This window comes from Camelus bactrianus, chromosome 19, assembly GCF_048773025.1.
Source record: "Camelus bactrianus isolate YW-2024 breed Bactrian camel chromosome 19, ASM4877302v1, whole genome shotgun sequence".
NCBI lineage: Eukaryota > Metazoa > Chordata > Mammalia > Artiodactyla > Camelidae > Camelus > Camelus bactrianus.
In genome coordinates this window covers 19543160-19561844 of record NC_133557.1, presented here as the reverse complement: position 1 = coordinate 19561844, position 18685 = coordinate 19543160, and the positions used below count along the sequence as shown (strand labels likewise).

At 38.4% G+C, this 18685-nt stretch overlaps 1 protein-coding gene across 2 annotated transcripts; it reads left to right on the top strand.

The window, feature by feature from the left end:
- On the top strand, positions 1-18559 carry SERINC3 (serine incorporator 3). 2 transcript variants are annotated; one of them, XM_010958706.3, is made up of 10 exons: positions 1-158; positions 5262-5423; positions 6019-6212; positions 8175-8254; positions 8899-9036; positions 11083-11252; positions 12053-12143; positions 12982-13162; positions 14962-15189; positions 15832-18559. In XM_010958706.3, exons 1-10 carry the CDS (start codon positions 120-122, stop codon positions 15968-15970), a joined length of 1422 nt encoding a protein of 473 aa, XP_010957008.1. In that variant the 5' UTR covers positions 1-119; the 3' UTR covers positions 15971-18559. The 2 variants fall into 2 exon arrangements, with proteins under 2 accessions (XP_010957008.1, XP_074203421.1); XM_074347320.1 differs by lacking the exon at positions 1-158 and adding an exon at positions 3048-3168.
- The last annotated feature ends 126 nt before the right edge of the window (positions 18560-18685 follow it).

Below are 18685 nucleotides of genomic sequence, written 5' to 3'. Positions count from 1 at the left end.
GACGCAGGACGCACGTTTCCGGCCTGAGAAACTGTAGCGTTTCTGAGGAGGCGCCTCAACCGGCAGTTACCACCGCGCTAGGAGCCTCCGGCTCGGCCACCTCCATCACCGGTGTCACCATGGGGGCTGTGCTGGGCGTCTTCTCCCTCGCTAGCTGGGTGAGTTTGGGGTCCGGTTTCTCCCTCGGACCTGTGGTTTGGGGGAGGGCTATAGGACTCCCCAAGCCCAGTCCCGAAAGGGCCTCGGCGCCAGGGGCCCAGGGTTTGGGGGACCGGGCCGGGCTGCAGAGGGTATTGGGGGTGTCTAGGATAGAATTCGCGATGCCCTGCGATCGGGATCCGGCGACTCGCCTTCTGGGTTTGTTGAGGAACCTAAGAGGCCAGGCCTCCATTGTTTACAATTTCGATTGCCCCGCCCCCGCGAGCCTTCCGGCTTCTGGCTTCCTCTGGAGCTGAAACGAGCGACGAAGGAGAGTTCCCGGGGCGGCGCTCTCAGGTTCATTTCCACGCACCTTCTTAGGGTGGCGTCATTTATTTACGGGTGGGGAGGGTGAATAATATTTTTATCCCATAGCACAGGATTTTGCCAAAGCTACGAAGCGTATGGCAGAGGTGGGATTTTAACCGAGGCCTGTCTGCGGTTCTGGTGCAAGGAAAAGTAGGCCTTGTGGATTATTCACAATTGGAAGTCATGGTCTGAACATTTTGGGACCTTGTGCAAGTCATTTCTTTCTGGCTTCTCTTAAGATGAAGACAGTCACCCCAGCATTCCTCGCTTCAAGAACTGTTGTAAGGATGAAGTGAATAAATGGATTGAATCACTTGATAGATTGTAAAGGCCATATTTTATAAGGAATATTTTAGGCTCTGTGGAAGAGAATATGGCGAGTTCGTTCATGCACTCGCTTCAGAGGAGGGTGATTTCTTGACATCATTTTCTTGTTTCCTAATTCCCCAGCTGACTTAATTAATCAAGGGCTCACTGTCAGCTCATTCCACTACCGTTTTTTAGGAACAGTGTATTTTCCATCCTTTAAGGTTGTTGATTTTAAATCAGAAGGGGCTTTGGTCATTTATGGGTTCCTAGATTGCAGTGGCTTTCCAGTTTTTTTACCTTGATCCAAAATAGGAAATAAATTTTACACAGTTGATTTAGTACACCCATTTAGACTCAAGTTTCATGAAATAATTCTTACCTTTGCCCTCTGCTATACAATTTTTCTTTTCTGTCATATTAAAGAAAATTTCTGGTCAGTTGATTTTTACAGGCCTCTAGTGGGTCAGACTCACTATTTACAACACAAATTTAGAAAAAAGTAGCTAAGAAGGTCATTAATTAAGGAATGAATTGGTCATTTGAAACCTGAAACACATTTTGGCTTTGAGGTAAAGCTGAGATTGGAATTGATGCCATCAAAGCATTTCTATCTATAGATCCCATTCATATTTTATTAATTCCTTTTGTTCAGTAGGAACAGTAAGGAATTCAGTGTACCAGAGAATGGAATGAGTGAGGGGAAAAAGAGTAAATGAAGTCAGAAAGGTGAAGGGAGTCAAGTCATGTAGATGCCCACTGGCCAATTTAACAACATGGGCTTTTATTCTTATGTGATTACAGGGATCCATAGCAGAAAAGGGGAATGATGTGATCTGACCAGTGATTTAACAGGATTGCTGTGTGGAGAATAGCTGGTGGAAAAGAAAAGATAAAGCAGTGTAGGGAGAAAAAATTTTTCTTCCATCCACTATGAGTTAGTGGTTGGGGCCTGCAAATTAAAATGAGAAGAGAAAAACCACGTGAAAAAAAGAGTTTACTTGTGCAACTCACATACACACAGGAGTTCTCAGTGATGAATAACTCTAAGGGGTGGTTAGAATATAGGGCCTATTATATGCCTAACTTAGTTGCAGGGGATGGCAGAAAAGGGCTGCCAGGGGGAACAAATAGGTTTCTTTAGGAAAGATAATTGGGTTTTTTTTAATTACTTGAATTCTTTTTAAAAAAAAATTTTTTTTTTCACTTTTTTTGTAGGGGGTAATTAGGTTTTTTTTTTTTTTTTTTTAATTTAATGGAGGTTTTAGGGTTTGAGCCTGGGACCTCATGCATGCCAGGCAGGCACTCTACCACTAAGCTATACCCTCTCCCCACCAACAGTTGAGTTTTTAGGAGAACAAACAAGAGATAAGAAAGTTTGTGATAGTTCTTGTTTATGTAGGTGCAGAGGTCTTTTTGTCTTCTTCATGGCCATAAAACTCCCTTGGAGAGAGAATTCGTGGCAGTTACTGCTTTTAGTCAGATGAAAAAAGCTCTAAGAAGGCATTTTTTTTCCTGCATCTTTTGAATCTCACATGTCTTCATCTTAAAATAATTTTTATACTAACTCTGGGTTCTGAATGGGTTGCTGTAGCAACGGGAACTATAGCTTTTAATCCAGGTGAAGTGATAGTAGGGGCTTAGACCAATGTGATAGCTAAGGATGCTGTGAAAGTAGTCAGATTCTGGATATATTTTGAGGATAGAGCTGATGTGCTGACAAAAGGGATGAAGGTTTTGGAAAAAGAAAGGCATCAAGGATGACGCCAGGGTTTTTGGTCTGGGCAACAGGAAGAGTATGTTACCAACCTGGGTCCTGGACTCTTTAATTAGCAGCAATTGGTAAGAGGGCAGATGAGAATGTTAAGGTAAGGCTTTACTGGAGCTCTTAGTGCAGCATGAGGGAGTGAAAACAAGAAACAGGTGCCCTTGTTTGCTCCCAAGGTGGGGTGGGAGGAGCGTGTGGGATCAGTGTGTTGGGCAGGAAGCGTAGCTGAGGTGGTCTGCCCATCTCGTTGGCGATGCTGTCTGCAGGGATCATGCACAGTCCCCTGCTTTTGTTCCCAGCACCTCTGAAGTGGCAGTTGGCTTGTGGCCTTTTTGTATCTTATTCAGTTATTTTTAGTTTACTTTGTTTTCTGTTGCTCACGGAGATGTAGGTCCAAGGTGTAAGCACTCCAGTAAAGGGTTCCAGGTCCCAGCCTATCTCAAATAGAGTGGTCATTTACTGAGATAGGGAAGTGACATAGCATAGCAGGACAAGTTTGTTCCACAGATTGAGTACCTGCTATGTAAAGGTGCAAGAGATACAACACTAGGTGGTCCCCTCTCAAGATACAAGACAGTTATAAACAGGTAAGTAGATATTGGTTTGCCAATACCACGGAGTGGGTGACTTAAATAACAGAAATTTCCTGTCTCACAGTTTTGGAGGCTAGAAATCTGAGATTAAGGTGTCAGCAGGGTTCTTTCTGAGGGTGGTGAGAGAGACTCTGTTCCAGGCCTCCTTCCTCGTTCCTGGTGGTTTGGTAGCAGTCTTTGGTGTTCCTTGGTTTGTAGATCTCTGTCTTCATCTTCACATGGTGTTCTCCCTGCGATGCATGTCTGTGTCCAGGTTTCTCCTTTTTATGACACTAGTCATGGTTGATTAGGTGCCAACTCTTCTCCAGCAGAACATTTTCCCTAGTTATATATGCAAAGATCCTGATCCTAAGGTCAAATTCTGGGGTACTGGGGATTAGGACTTCAACATATGAATTTTGAAGGACACAATTCAACCTATAGCAAACAGTAGGCAGTTATGAGGAACTGGCTAGGGGAAAAAATGCTAAAGAGAGTCAGGAGTGTGAGAGTGCAGACAAAATAAACCTGAAGCAATCAGTATCATTGTTTTTAGTTGTAAAATGTCTCTATTTCTGTCTGTGGCCAGATACAGACTTTTACTATGGTCTTTTGACCCAGATTGTAATTAAGAGCTACAGACTGGGGCTGGGTGGTCAATTCTCCATGGCTGCTGTGATTATGGTTACTAATGGTTACCAGGATAGACTGAGCCCCTGCTGTGAGAGGCATTGTGCTAGGTGCTCTATATTCCTAACAATGTCTCATAAAAGATGATTACTGGGGCCATATTCTAAGATCAGAATACCCCAGTGTTTGCATCTGCTGCTTCTGCTGATGATTCTGAATTGGCCTATTCTTGTAATGTGACTTGATAACATCATCTGTCAAAGCAGTTCAGGTGGTTTCCTAATCAAGCAAATAAAAGAATGACTCAGATTATGTCCTCTCATCTGGAATGCTCATTAGATTTCTGCTGACCAAAGATCCAAGTTACAGTGGGTTTTTGGGGTTTTTTTTAATTGTGGTAACATTCACATGACATTAAATTAACCATTTTAAAATGTATAATTCAGTAGCATTTAGTACATTCACAGTGTTATACTGTCATCATCACCTCTGTCTGGTTCCAGAAGATTTTCATCACCCCAAAGGGAAACTTGATACCTATTAAGCAGTCAGCTCTCGTCTCCCCTCTCCCTCCAACCTCTGGAAATCACTAATCTTCTTTCTCTCTCTGGATTTACCTGTTTGGGGTATTTCATATGAATGAAATCACAATATGTGACCTTTTGTGTCTGGCTTCTTTCACTTAGCATGATGTTTTCTAGGTTTACCCATGCTGTACTAGGTTTCAGTACTTCATTTTTATGGCTAAATAATATTCCATTTTGTGGCTATACCACATTTCACTTATCCATTCATCACTTGATGGACATTTGAGTTGTTTCTGCTTTCTGACAATTGTAGATAGTGCTGCTTTGAACATTCATTCATGTACAAGTTTTTGTCTGAATACCTGTTTCAGTTCTTTGGGGTGTGTATATGAGTGGAGTTGCTGGCTCATATGATAATTCTATGTTTCACTTTGAGGAATCTCCAGATTACTCTTGAATGGAACTAAATGACTCTTGCTTTTATTATTTATAAGCATTTCCATGTAATGTTGCCTTATGCTGTAAATTCAGATCTGGTAGCTAGGATTCTCATCAAACAGCAAATGGAGTTAGGTTTCTGTTTTTCTCAGTATTAAGATATATTGTTTTTAAATAAAATGTGCTCTCCGCGTGAGCATAACTAATATTGGGCTTTTTATTATGTTTTAGGCACTATGTTGAGTGCTCATTTAATATAGCAATGTCTGAGAGAGGAAGATTCTGTTACTGAGTCTGTTTTACAATTTGAGAGATAAGCTTGGATTGTATAACTTGTTGAGGTAAAGTGGCAGAAATAACATTGGTTGCAGAGCCCAGGCTTGTAAGCCCTTCCTCCCGGGCAGTCATTCCCTCAGTAACAGCTCTCAGGGCCTGGTCTGCCTCGTGTCTGCTCTGGATGTCATGAAGGAGTTCTCTGAAGGAGTCAAATGGCAGTGATGTTCTTTATTACAGGTTCCGTGCCTTTGCGGTGGCGCGTCATGTTTGCTGTGTGGTTGCTGTCCCAATAGTAAGAATTCCACTCTGACTCGCCTCATCTATGCTTTCATTCTCTTCCTGGGCACCATTGTATGTTTTATCATGTTTCATGAAGGGATGGAAACACAGCTGAAGAAGGTAAGTGGACCTAAGAGTAACCTTAATGAAGGGCTTATTTTTATCATTTTTATAGTTTGTGAAATTTTAGTCATAATTAATAATTATTGTGAAACTCAATCAAGTTCATTGGATTTGTTGGGATTTTAAATTTGGGATATAGTCAAGACACAGAATATGAAGGTATTAGTCCTTTTCCAAAATAAAGGTAGTCAGAATGAACATCTTCAGTCAACTGAGGGAATGATATTAAAGAGTGGCCCTAAAACTTTGTCTTTCCATGCTGTGTTTAATTTTAAACATTTAAGCTAGACTAGCCCTTCACCTTTGGAAGGAGTGAGTTGTAGCATGAAAATTCGTGGGAAAATGGGAGATCACCTCATCAGCAGACAAGAGCAGAAAAGAGAACACTTGACTTTTATTTTCAAAATGCAAGATGTTTACACTGTTTGGTGACAAGATTGTAAGTGAATTGGAGGGAAAGAGAAAAATCCCACAGGACTGTTTTACAGTTGTTAAAGTGGTCAGTTTTATAAATCCAGGCTTTCCTATGGTGGAATAGAATCTCTCTCTGTAAATGTGGATATTCCTATGGCATTGAAATTGCTTTTTCCAGATTCCTGGATTCTGTGATGAAGGATTTAATACCAAAGTGGCTGACATAAATGTGGATAAAGATTGTGATGTGCTGGTTCGTTATAAAGCTGTATATCGAATCAACTTTGCCTTAGCCGTCTTTTTCTTTGTCTTCTCTCTGCTTATGTTAAAAGTGAAAACGAGTAAAGATCCCAGAGCAGCAATACACAATGGGTATGTAAGAATTATTTATGATTAACTTGTTATAGTATGGTGTGCCTCCTCCCCTTCTGCAGTTAATGTTGCTAGTTTGAAGAAAGCAGTAGAGTATGTGAATCAGTGGCCCAGATGTATTTCTGACGTATTATACATGTGAAATTGTTTGACGTCATTTTCATTTGGAGTCCAACAGCATGGGGGTGGTTAAGTGCATGAGGAGAGTCTTGTCTTTTTTGTTTTTAATTAAAAAAAAGACAAAACAAACCTTTGCTTCAAGTGTCCAGATTTTTCTTGAACACCTATGAAACAGTTCAAGCACTGTGGGCGCTACACACACACACATTTTTTTCTTTCTGTTGTTAAAAGATAAACATGTACCTGATATATTTAAATAGTATACAGAAATAGATAGTGAATATATTTGGGCCACTGATTTATATATTCTGTTTCTTCCCATTCCCGATCCCTATACATATATTTCTAATTCTCATTTGAAGATGGAAGGGAATTTAGTAAACTTCATATATATTATAATCCCCTTTTTACAGATGCAGTAACTGAATTCCAGAGAGATTAAATAAATTGCCTGAGATCTCTCAGCTAGTGAGGGTTGGAGCTAGGATTGAAATTCAGATTTGTCCAGCTCCAAAGCCACTGTGCCATACAAGACAGTCTTTAAAGATTGACTGAAAGCCAGGTTTGGTCCTGGCTTTGCCAGTGATGAACCATGTGATTGTGGGCAAGGCACTTATGTCCAGTTGTTACTGAACCAGGTTCATTTGCCTGACGTACAGCAAGCCAAACAGATGCTTGAAGTTTGCAGCAGAGACAGGAGGACTAATCTCGGATCCACCTCCCCGAAGATGAGGGGCTTGAGTTATTTATGGGATAAAGAAGCGGAGTGTCTTAGGTTTGGGGAAAGGAGATTGGAAGTAGGCAAAAGGTGTAGTTATTAGTGTTCTACACAGGCATATCTGAGTTACATGCTTCTTAACGGAATGCATATTCAAAAATGGAGATGCTTAGCATAATGAGGGTGGAATTTTTGGCACTCTGATATCAAAAGGTCATTCATTGAACACCTGTGCAGGCTCAGTTTTAGGGTCAGTGGTTTGAACCAGTCTTAACCAACTCAAACTGGAGAAGAACTCCCAAGTTTCTGAGAAACAGCTTAAGCCTCTGATACTATAGCAACCCATATGTCAGAGGTGTTATCTAAAAGGTTTAAGAGTTGTGTGATGTATTATTGAGGCTATATGAAGCTTGGAGGGTATGGAATTTGAAAAAAATTAAGGCAAGCTTGCTCAATGAAGGCAAGGCTACAAGTGGAAGGGTTCTTAAGGGAAGGGTATATAGCTCAAGTGGTAGAGTGCATGCTTAGCATGCACAAGGACCTGGGTTCAATCCCCAATACCTCCTCTAAAGATAAATGAACCCAATTACCAACCACTCCCCCCCAAAAAACCAAAACAATCAGAGGTGTTCTTTAAAACAAGCTGTTCCCTTAGCTGCTGTTTTGTTAGACAAACTCAAGAATTTAGTCACCAGTTTCTATCAGCTCTGTGAGGCACAGTTTCAGGATGGGTTTTTTTAACTCTATGGGGCAGGGTTTCACTTGGTTGTAAAAGGATTAGGTGATTAACTTTTCCCCAGATCTGAGTTGATTGCTCTATATTTAGCTAACATTAAATTAGCTCTGGAATTCTAGAAAAATTCATATCTTTAAGTGCTAAAAGTAGGGAAACTCTAAAGTTACATGTTTCTTTCTTATGAATGTGAATGATTTGGTCTCTGTGCTATTATTTGTCCTTAAATTGTGTGAAATATTGAATGAAGTAGCTTCATGTCAGATGAAGACATAAGCCCAATCATATTGGAAATGCTAGTACGGCTTTATTTTTACATTTAATAAATTTGTTTTTCTCAGTGTAAGGGCAAAAGTTAGCATCTCATAAATGCACTTTTGTATTTTAATAGGTTTTGGTTCTTCAAAATTGCTGCCATTGTTGGTATCATGGTTGGATCTTTCTATATTCCTGGGGGTCACTTCACCACAGGTACAGTTCGCTATTAAGAGGGTTAATTATAATGTATACAGACTACAAATGATTGAGTTAAAGCTACATTTTCATTACCGATTTTATAGAACTGGTAATTAAATGAAATGGTGTCCAATTACCATGACTTGGTAGTGATATTAAGATATTAACTGATTAATTAAAGCCAGGAGGCTTTCAGCCCACTTGTCAGCTGTTCTGGAACCATATGCTAATCGTTTGCCAATATTTTAGTACTTTACCTTCTCACTTGGCAATACTAAGTTAATTGGAGAGCTTGTCAACATAGGGACTTATAACCATGTGGTCCACTATCCCTGTCTTACCTGCTTCCTGTGGATTTCCACTGTGATTTTTATTCCTGTAAAGTAAAGGAAAAGGTTTATATTCTTTCCATTTGGAATGTCAGATCCTAGGCTCCCCTTGGCACAAGCTAGAACAAGTTTTAAAAGGTCCAAAACTCAACACTTCTCAGAGAGTGCCTTTGAGTTTGGAATTGCAGTAATCTCGCTGCACTGCTGGAGACAGAGTATGTCTTCATCACCTCTCTCTTAATTGAATTGAAATCTTTTTAAAGGTTGGACAGTAACATTCTGAAATGTTACTGCTATGGTAAAGAATAACTTTGTGCATTTGGTTTGTAGCCTGGTTTGTTATTGGCATGGCGGGGGCTGCCTTCTTCATCCTCATCCAGCTGGTGCTATTGGTAGACTTTGCTCACTCTTGGAATGAATTATGGGTAAATCGAATGGAAGAAGGGAACCCCAAGTGCTGGTATGCCGGTAGGTATCTAAACACCAATGAGAGCTGCACTGTGTTACGCTCCGTTAAACAGGGCAGACGATAAAAATTTCTGTTGATGTAAACATATAAGCTCCCAATGTAGAGCTGACTTTTAAAAAACTATAATTACCAGTTCAGTCAGTTCTGAATTATATGTATTACTAGAATAGAGGAGCAAAAATGATTTAAATCACTGGATTCTCCCAATTCATTTATTTTGAGATTTGAGACTCCTTATGTAAACACCTCCAGTTTTCTGGAAAAACATAAGGAAAAAGTTTTATTTAGTGACATAGTTCTGGTTTTTTTTTTTTTTTCCATGGACAGGGTACTCAGATGGGTTCTACATATGGGACATCTGTTCACATGCCTCAGGCAGATAAAGCTGAACAGTCTTTACTGCTTTATTTAGAGTATGACCCCATACTCCTTGTAAAAGCTTTCTGGTGGGTAAGGGGCGCTTAAAATTTCTAGGTTGGGAATAGAATTTACAGCCTGTGATAATGGAGAAGGATTTGGAGCCCTGTATAAGAATAAAACACGAAAATTTCCACCCACCAGCAACCCACTTTCTTCTCCATTATTACTAGACCTTTATATATTTATGCACATCTATATGTTTTTGAATTTAAATGTAAACAAGTTCATTGTACTTACTGTTCCATGACTTGCTCTTTTCACTTACTGTATGATGAATGAATGTCCTTCCATACCAGTGAATGTAAGTCTGTCCTATTCATTTAATGGCTGCATGGTATTCCAATCTATACATTCCATGGTGTTCCATGGCCTGGCATACCACAGTTTGTTTAACCATTACCCTGCTGTAGGTCACTTAAATTGTTTGTAATTATTTCAACAAAAGTTTTAAAAAATTGTCTTTATCATCTGCCACTATTGGTTGGGAGTCCTGAAACTCCTCCTTTACTTCTTTCTGACTAATAAAAATTTATTTTATTTTCTTACCTATTTGCTTCTGTTTTCTCCCATTTATTTTGGATCACCCAAATTGCAGATTTGCCATACTTTGAAGTAACTAAAAGTGGAGAAATCTTACATATTCAGATGGAAGAACATTAAGAACTGAGCTAATAACTTAATATACATTATCATTTTATAGTAACATCATGTACATCATTTAATTTTAAACATGCAAAGTCCATTGAGATTGAGATAAGTAGAAACTAGCTTCTTTTGTTGTTGTTTTGTTTCATTTTTTTGTGGAGGACATAATTAGGCTTGTTTGTTTGTTTGTTTGTTTATTTAATGGAGGTACTGGGGATTGAACCCAGGACCTCATGCATCGCATGCTACCATTGAGCTATACCCTCCCCGAAACTAGTTTTCTTAAATAAGTCTGTGCTTTGAAGTAAACACAAGTTAATTGAACTCAACATTGCTACAGTTGGTCTGAGTATACTGGATACCCTTTCATGTTTTCTAATTTTCAGAGTTACACAGCTAATTAATTGTTGATTATCCATATGGATAGAAAGAAACATGACTTTAGATATTTGAGAAGAGCAGATGAGCCACTTTAACACAATGATGTGGTCTCATTGAAATAGGAAATGGGTTTATATAGCCATTGGCTGTAGAGAAAAACTTGCCATAAAAAGATGCCTGTCTTTGCTGTTTTCTGCTAACACCATTCCTGGCATTTAGCTTGCTGTAAATTGGGCCATTTTGAGGGCCCAGGAGTCTTCTAGCTTCCCAAGAAAAGTTTATAATGTACCTTATATAGCGTGTAGTTAGGGAATACTCTAGTGAGAATTTTACAACTGGTTTTTCAACCCACAGAATCCAGTCGGATAATCCAGGAAGTGAATTCAGTTGCTTGGTGGATTTTAGAATTTAACATTGCATCAACTCTTAACACAATCTGAAACTTTAACCTTGGGGCTTCAGTAATTTTACTGTAAATTACTGACCATCATTAAAGTGAAATAATGCTGCTTTATTTTTATACAAAATAGAAGAAAATGGTCTTCTTTATAAAAGTTTGTTATGATTGTGGACATTCACGTTTGTTTTCTCTTTTCTAGCTTTACTGTCTGCCACAAGCATCTGTTACATCCTGTCAATCATCTCTGTCGTATTGCTCTACATATACTACACCAAACCAGATGGCTGTACAGAAAACAAGTTCTTCATCAGCATTAATCTAATCCTTTGCATTGCAGTTTCTATTGTATCAATCCTTCCAAAAATTCAGGTATAGTTGTAAGTTGTTCTTCCTGCTGTGAAAGATTTTTAATTAATGCTAAACTTGAAATCTGAATAACCTTTTATATGAATTTACATCCAAGTTTATCTACTTAAGCACGGTAAAGTCTTCATAATTATAACTTAATCACTATAAAATGTACCATTTAGTGCCTGTATTATAATTAAGTGAATAATTTCCCTATCATTAAAAAAAAAACCTATGTAACTTGAGAATTTATAGTTCTTAAAATTGTTTACATTAGGAGAATGAGTCTTATGAATCATTAGCAAAGATATTTTAGGAGTATTAAACTAGAAAAAATAATTGATTTTAATATTTAAAATAAAACTCATACTCCTGTTTCATTATTTAAATACCATGTTTTAAAAATTCATGGAGTTCCAGATATGAAATATGAAAAGAACATCTAGATATCACCTCTCCTTTTAAAAGTGAGAAAACTGAAATTTCAGAGAGGTGATGGGTCACCTTGCTAGTTAATGGGAAAGCTTAGCTTAGATTTCACTTTGTTACTGAGGGACTAGTAGTAGATCAGAGCCTTTGTATGATACACAGGAACTTCCAGGATTATAAAATGCCTTGAGAACCAGTAGTACATGCTTCCTCTTTCTTGGTTTTTTTTTCAAACTAACTCAAACTGAAAGGTTACTTGTCATCTTTCAGCTGTCAAGCAGAATCAGGACGTTCTCAGTTAATAACGATTCAGTGGGTCCCAGGAAGTGCACTGGGTTTTAGAAATTTAGCCCTTGCAATGCTGTGGCATTGTTTTCTTTTTGATTCCATAGGAATACCAGCCTCGTTCTGGCCTCCTGCAGTCCTCTGTCATCACCCTCTACATCATGTACCTCACGTGGTCAGCCATGTCCAATGAACCTGGTAAGGGAATTCAGTAGTGCATTCATTTGCTGAAAACAAAGTAAGAAATTACTCCTTTGGCAGGTGCAAAAAACGAGCTGGAGCAAATGTCAGACAAACAAATGAACAAACAAACATTGTCACTTAAATGTACAGTGTTCACTGTATGTTTGCACATATTTACCTTTCAAGTTTTATTCTTTATAGCTATTCAGAGCTATTCAGAGCTGACAGCCTGAAGGACCACAGTCCTATATATGGTCTAGGCTTTTTCCCTGGACTAAGTCAAACCAATTAAGAGCTGGACAAGGCAACATTGTCTTGGCCCTTTGTAGAATAGTTTTAATTGAATTTTACTTTATGGTACTGGCTCTGGAAGAAACAGCTGCAGGAAATCTTCTTTTGTAGGTATTATGGATTGTTTCTCAATAGGATGTTCTGTGGACTCGTTTTCAAGGAAAACCATTATTGCAGACCTTCCAGTGATGACTGGACTTATTTTCATTGTGATCCTATGTAACTATGCAAAAACAAAACTAGGTATAAACTCCTTGTGCTTTAAGCACAACTATAGAGCCAAAAAGACTAGCCAGTGAAACTTCAAAACCATTGAAATCAAGATTAACCTTTGTGAAATTTGACAAATACTTTGTTATTGTGGTTTCTTTTCTGTTTTTCTAAAACTAAGTCCCTGATTGTAATACAAATACATTACTGACTGCTGAGTTGCAGATTCTTTGAAGTATGGCATTCCCATGTTTTACATCACGACTGAAAGATGTGTCAGCACACCCCTCAAATCCTTTCTTAGAACAAGATGAGTTGTACCTAAAGGTAATAAGAAATTTCTCACTTTCAGATCGTTCCTGCAACCCTAGCCTGTTGAGCATCATTACTCACATGACCTCATCAACATTGGCTCCTGGAAATACAACTGCAGTAGTCCCTACCCCTGCTCCGCCATCACAGAGCGGGCCTTCTCTGGATAAAGAGAATTTTGTTGGGCTGGTAGTTTTTGTTATCTCCCTTTTGTATTCCAGGTAAGTTAAAAAGTACTTAGGACAAGATTCTCATGAAGGTTAATAATAGAGTGAATAATAATAATAATAATAATAATAATAACAACAGTAGATTGGAGAAGCCATTTTGCTTTCAAAAAGCCATATGAAGAATTTAAAAAACTTAACTCTTTATTAAAGTCCTTGGCTTGCCTCAGTTACCCACTGTGTACATTTCTTAAAGTTCAGTAAATCCTCTCAACAGATAATTCCTCCCAACCTTACTAAGAGATACTGTCCTTTGTATAGGAGGATAAAGCCCTTACCTGTCCCTAGATGAGCTAGAATAGTGACTGAAAATTGATTGCTTATCTTTAAAAAAAAAAAAACCTTTCTTTTCTGATCATTGTAAATAATATTTGAACAACTACAGAATTAAATATGTGAAATGTTAAAGTCTGTAATCTACAGCCCCAGATATAACCTATGTCAGCAGTTTGCATTCATCTTCCCACTCATTGTTACTGATGTTGTCTATAAAACAGTGTATATTACTTTAATAATTTTAAATATGAAATAATAAAAATGGGCAAGAATATATTTATATAAATTAATAACATAAGTGAGAAAATTATAAAATAGGAAATGAAATTATCCTCCCTCTAAACTTACCTCTTCCATGATTAACATTTTGATATATATTATTTCAGCATATATAAAATATATATCATATTTATATATGATTTAATTGCATATTTTTGTAGATCTATATAACTACGTATATCTATATATCTAATAACTATATTTTTATGGTTACATAATTTTATTTAGAACACTTGATATATAATTTTTAAAATAAATTAGGAACATATATAACAGTGTATATACTATTCTGAAGTGCATATGAATTTGTCATTATAATTTGGACAGCTTTGCACATTATGTATAGATTTACCTTTTTTTTTTTTTAACAACGGCTTAAAGAAGGGGTTGGCAAACTACAGCCCTTGGGCTGGCTCCCTATTTTTGTAAATGAAGTTTTATTGGAAAACAGCTATGTTCATTTGTTTTCATATTGTCTATGACTCTTTTTGTTTTCCTTTGGTTCCTGATATTAAGGGGAAAGCTTTCAGTCTTTCACTATTAAGTATGATGTAAGCTCTGAGTTTTGCATAGATGCCAGTTTGGGGAAGTTCTCTATTCCTAGTTTGAGTTTTTATCATGAAAAATATCAGATTTTTGTCAGATGCTTTTTTTAAATTTCTGTTGAGATGATCATGTGATTTTTGTCCTTTATTTGTGTGTACTTTTTTATTCAGTCATTTAACTAACTTTTAGTGAACATCTGCTGTGTACTAGAAATGCATAGGTGGCTAAGGTCAATGTTGTTAAAAATTTCTATGAATAGCAAGAAAGACATGACCAGTAAATGATATGGCAGAAGGAAGAGTAAGGAGCTGTGGGAATTTAAGCCAGCCTAGTGATAAAGTGATGTCATGGAAGGCTTCCTGGAGGATTAAAGAATGAGTAAGTTACCTGGGAGAAGGTGGCAGTACATTCCAAGCAAAGAAGAGGTACTTGTGAAGTCAAGGAAGCAGACACTGAACATAGTATGTTTTGGGAAACTCCTAGGCAGTTAAACCATCGAATTGTAACTGATGAGAATACTGTCTCTGTCTTGTGATGCCAGGCAGCAGTTCAGAACTTTAAGCACACCCTTCAGAAGTCCTTCAGTCCCCAAAGGGAGCAGTTCAGAAATAACCTTCATGTGTATAAGCCAGTGACAGCGTTTCATCTGCATGGCCCCTTTGTGACTTACCTTCTTTGGGATCGTTTTCCAGCATCCGCAATTCCAACAATAGCCAAGTAAGTAAGCTGACCCTGTCAGGAAGTGACAGTGTGATCCTCGGTGATACAGCTGCCAACGGCGCCGGTGATGAAGAAGATGGACGGCCTCGGCGGGCTGTGGACAATGAGAGAGAAGGGGTGCAGTACAGCTACTCCATGTTCCACCTCATGCTCTGCTTGGCTTCCTTGTACATCATGATGACCCTGACCAACTGGTACAGGTAGGAGGCAGAGATGAAATCGATGGAAGATCACTTAGCCCCTTTGGGTTGCCTGTAAAATCTCCTTCCATTTCCTGACCTCAGAATCCCCTTCTTTTACCCATGTAATGAGGTTGTTTTCAGCCTCTCTTTTGTGAAGTACTTTTGACTTTTTCTCCTCTTGAATTTAAAATCCAGGTGGAATTTTTACAGTGAAAATCATGGGGAGCTCTTCCAAACTTGAGTTGCTTGAGAGAGAAAATCATGGCATACAGAGATCTGACTCATTTTTGTTCACAGATTTTTCTCTGTCTAGAAATGGCCATATATTCTGATCAAAATAAGGATGTGATAAGGAAGGAAAGTTTCAGGGAGGTCATTTCAGTCTAGACTTTTACCAATATGTAGACCAGCAGATGTTCCTGAAGAACTTTTTGCAAGGAATAGTCAGGGTGCTTCATATGGCAAGAAGATGAAAGCTTTTTGAGAGGTGGAGTCCCCTGCTCATAAAAACTAAAAATAGCAGCTTTCTCAAGTCCCTTTTAGAAACTTACTAGGAAGTAGTGTCAGTCAAGTTTCACTGGAGAATTTCTTAGCTTTTGCTGAGGGGCTGCTGAAGGCTGAAATTAGGCTTCTTGACCTTACTCTTTGCTGTTTTTTCAGCCCTGATGCAAACTTCCAGAGCATGACCAACAAGTGGCCAGCTGTGTGGGTCAAGATCAGCTCCAGCTGGGTCTGCCTCCTCCTCTATCTCTGGACCCTTGTGGCTCCACTCGTCCTCACCAATCGAGACTTCAGCTGAACCTCTGAGTGCCAAGGACCCCACCAAAATTCATAAAGGTCTCCTTTGCTGAAAGCTCATATCATTTTACTTTTGCTTCAACTAAAATATTAAGCAAATGCTTTGCAAATAAGACTATATCCAGGTTTATATCAGAGGACAAGATTGAATAATGCTTAATTCAGGATCAGAACTTTTCATTTATATCTATATTATGTTTATTTGTAAGAATATAGAGCAAAAGGAACATTTTATGTTTTAAAGAGAACTACAGCTGTGCTGTGAGAGAGTTCTTTATTGAGACACTACAACTTTGAGTTAAAAAGTAATACAGAAAAATGTTGGATATTTGAGGCCATCATTAATATATTTCTCTTGCAGTATCCTTAAAAAGCAAAATAATTATAATAATGCATTTCTATGACAGTTTTCCTCCCTGAAAGTCTTAACTTGTGTGCTACAAGCCCTCTGCTCAGTCCTTAAATTCATAGTGCTTGGGGGAAGGAGTATGTTTGCGGGATCTTGCCCCAGAAGAGGGGTTGCTGGTATGGCTACTGCTTCTACATCTTGAGTTTTTTCATTTCCTTTTTTTTGCACTGCAGCATTGATGCTGCTTGATTTAAGCCCGTGGCTTTGCCAGAAATATTAATTTCAATAAATGCTTTGTAGGTTTGGTTAAAACAAAGGTTCATTTAGGAAAACAGTGCAACTTCAGTCTGTGTAATTATCTTGTTATGAGTCTGTAAAAGTATAATGCATGTGAATTATATTTGCACTTATATTGATATAATTATATCAAGCTATTTAATTAAAACAGAAAGACTTAAGCTTTGAAGATCCTTTTTTTAACAGCTTATATGAGTTAGCAGCCATTCTATGTTTTTTAGACTTATATGGGCAGTCAGGTTTGTCAAACATCTAGCAGAACGCTCCTGTTCCTTCTAAAACTCACCAGGTCTGACTGATGAGTAAAGTCTTGAGCTTATTCAAAAATTGTACTAAGTATCTTTTCTGGGTGAGACACTGGGTAGATGAGAGACAAGGCAGACACTGTCAGGAAACTTCTTCAGGTGAGATAGCACAGAGGGAGGTGGAATAGAACAGTTTGTTCTTTCCATGAAGATTTACTAAGTGTTCTGTCCCAGGTCCTGTCAAGTTCTGGGATACGACTTTAAACATGACAGACACTGGCTCTGCCATCTTGGACTTAGGGTTTTGAGGAGGGTAAAATGAGCTGACAGGTGGTACAGTGTGTTGTAAATTAGTGCTGTGATTTAGGAATTGTGGAGAACTCAAAGGAGAGGTGCTGGGTGGGAGGTGTCATGATAGGCTTGGAAAAAGTGATATCTAAGCCAAGAAATGTTAGGAGTTAGCTAATAAGAGGGAAATGGGGAAGCGGACTGGCATTGCTGAAGAGTAGACTAAACTGGATGTTAAGGGTAGGGAAACCAATAATGTGTTCAGTAAAGCTGGAATGGGGAGAAGTGGGCAGGGAGTAGGTTACAAAGGGCTTTGTAAACCACACTGAAGAGTTTGGACCTTATGTGAGACCAGCAGGGAACATATTCAGAGTGACATGGACAGATGATTGATATCTTCAGTCACCGTGGCTGATATATGGAAAATGGATGTAAAGAGATGAGACCAGGGCAGTCCATGTAAGATTTGAAACAGAAGTAAAAGTGAGGATGGAGAGAAACTGACAGTTGAAAACTACTTAGTAATTTAAAATTTTAAATTGGCAGTTGATTAACTATAGGGGAGAGGTAGATTCCTGAGTAATGCTGGTTCTTATCACCCAAGTCTGTGGTGGTTCCATTTCTATGGTAAGAAAAACAGGAAGGAGAGGAACAAGCTGTGCTAGAGGAGATGGAAGTGGTCCTTAAGAATGGCTAAAAGCAGAGGCTCAGGAGTCAGGCTGTTTGGTTTGCAAACAGCTTTGTCATTTTCTATCAGTCAAACTGGTCAGTTATTATTTGTTGAGTATATCCTGTGCTTTATGACCTTGGGCAAATGACAAGCTGTCTGAGCCTCAGTGTTTCCTTTGTTTGAACAAAAGATAGTACCTAGTACATAAGATTGTTTAGAGAGTAAATTTACTCTGCAAAGTGCTTAACCCATTTGAAGCAGAGTTGTGGTAGCTGCTAATCTCAGTGCAGGCTGAAATGAGACTGGACAACAGTGAAAGTTCAGAGATGTTTAGCCATAATCTGATAGAGGTTAGATTTGAGATGTTCTTACAGAATTAGAAGGAACATAAAGGGGCCAAATCTCAGTTGAGCTGTAGGTGCGGGGTCATGAAGCAGGGCTTGATATGAATTGTTGGAACCACCATCTTTTAAACCAGTCATTCATGCCATGTTACAGAGATAAAGTTGCAAGGAATTTTGGGGGGCAAATAGGGGAGGTATAGCCCCTTACTTTGCCAGTGTAAAGCAACCACCCCTTTTTTCTTAAAGCAGGGCCAGCCAATCAAGACCTTTAAAGGGCCTAAACTTCAAAAACATTACCATGTACCATACCCCACTTTATGTATTTAAAATAAAAGCAATAGTAAATTGTAAAATAAATGTAACAAAGTCCAATAAAGTTTTTATTTTTTTCTCATGATGATAACTTTGATATTAATTTGAAATAACAAATTCTGTTTAAAAACGAGGTGGCCATGTCCCTGCTTTGCTTGGTTATACCCTAAGTTAAGTTGACCTGTTGCTAGGACACCCAGTAGTTTCAAGA

What these genes read in the sequence shown, in the direction of transcription:
- SERINC3 (XM_010958706.3), top strand. Translation starts at nt 120, where the DNA reads ATGGGGGCTGTGCTGGGCGTCTTCTCCCTCGCTAGCTGG. An exon ending in CCCCAAGTGCTGGTATGCCG is followed by an intron (nt 9,037 to 11,082) that starts GTAGGTATCTAA and finishes TCTCTTTTCTAG; the next exon opens with CTTTACTGTCTGCCACAAGC. An exon ending in CAATCCTTCCAAAAATTCAG is followed by an intron (nt 11,253 to 12,052) that starts GTATAGTTGTAA and finishes TTGATTCCATAG; the next exon opens with GAATACCAGCCTCGTTCTGG.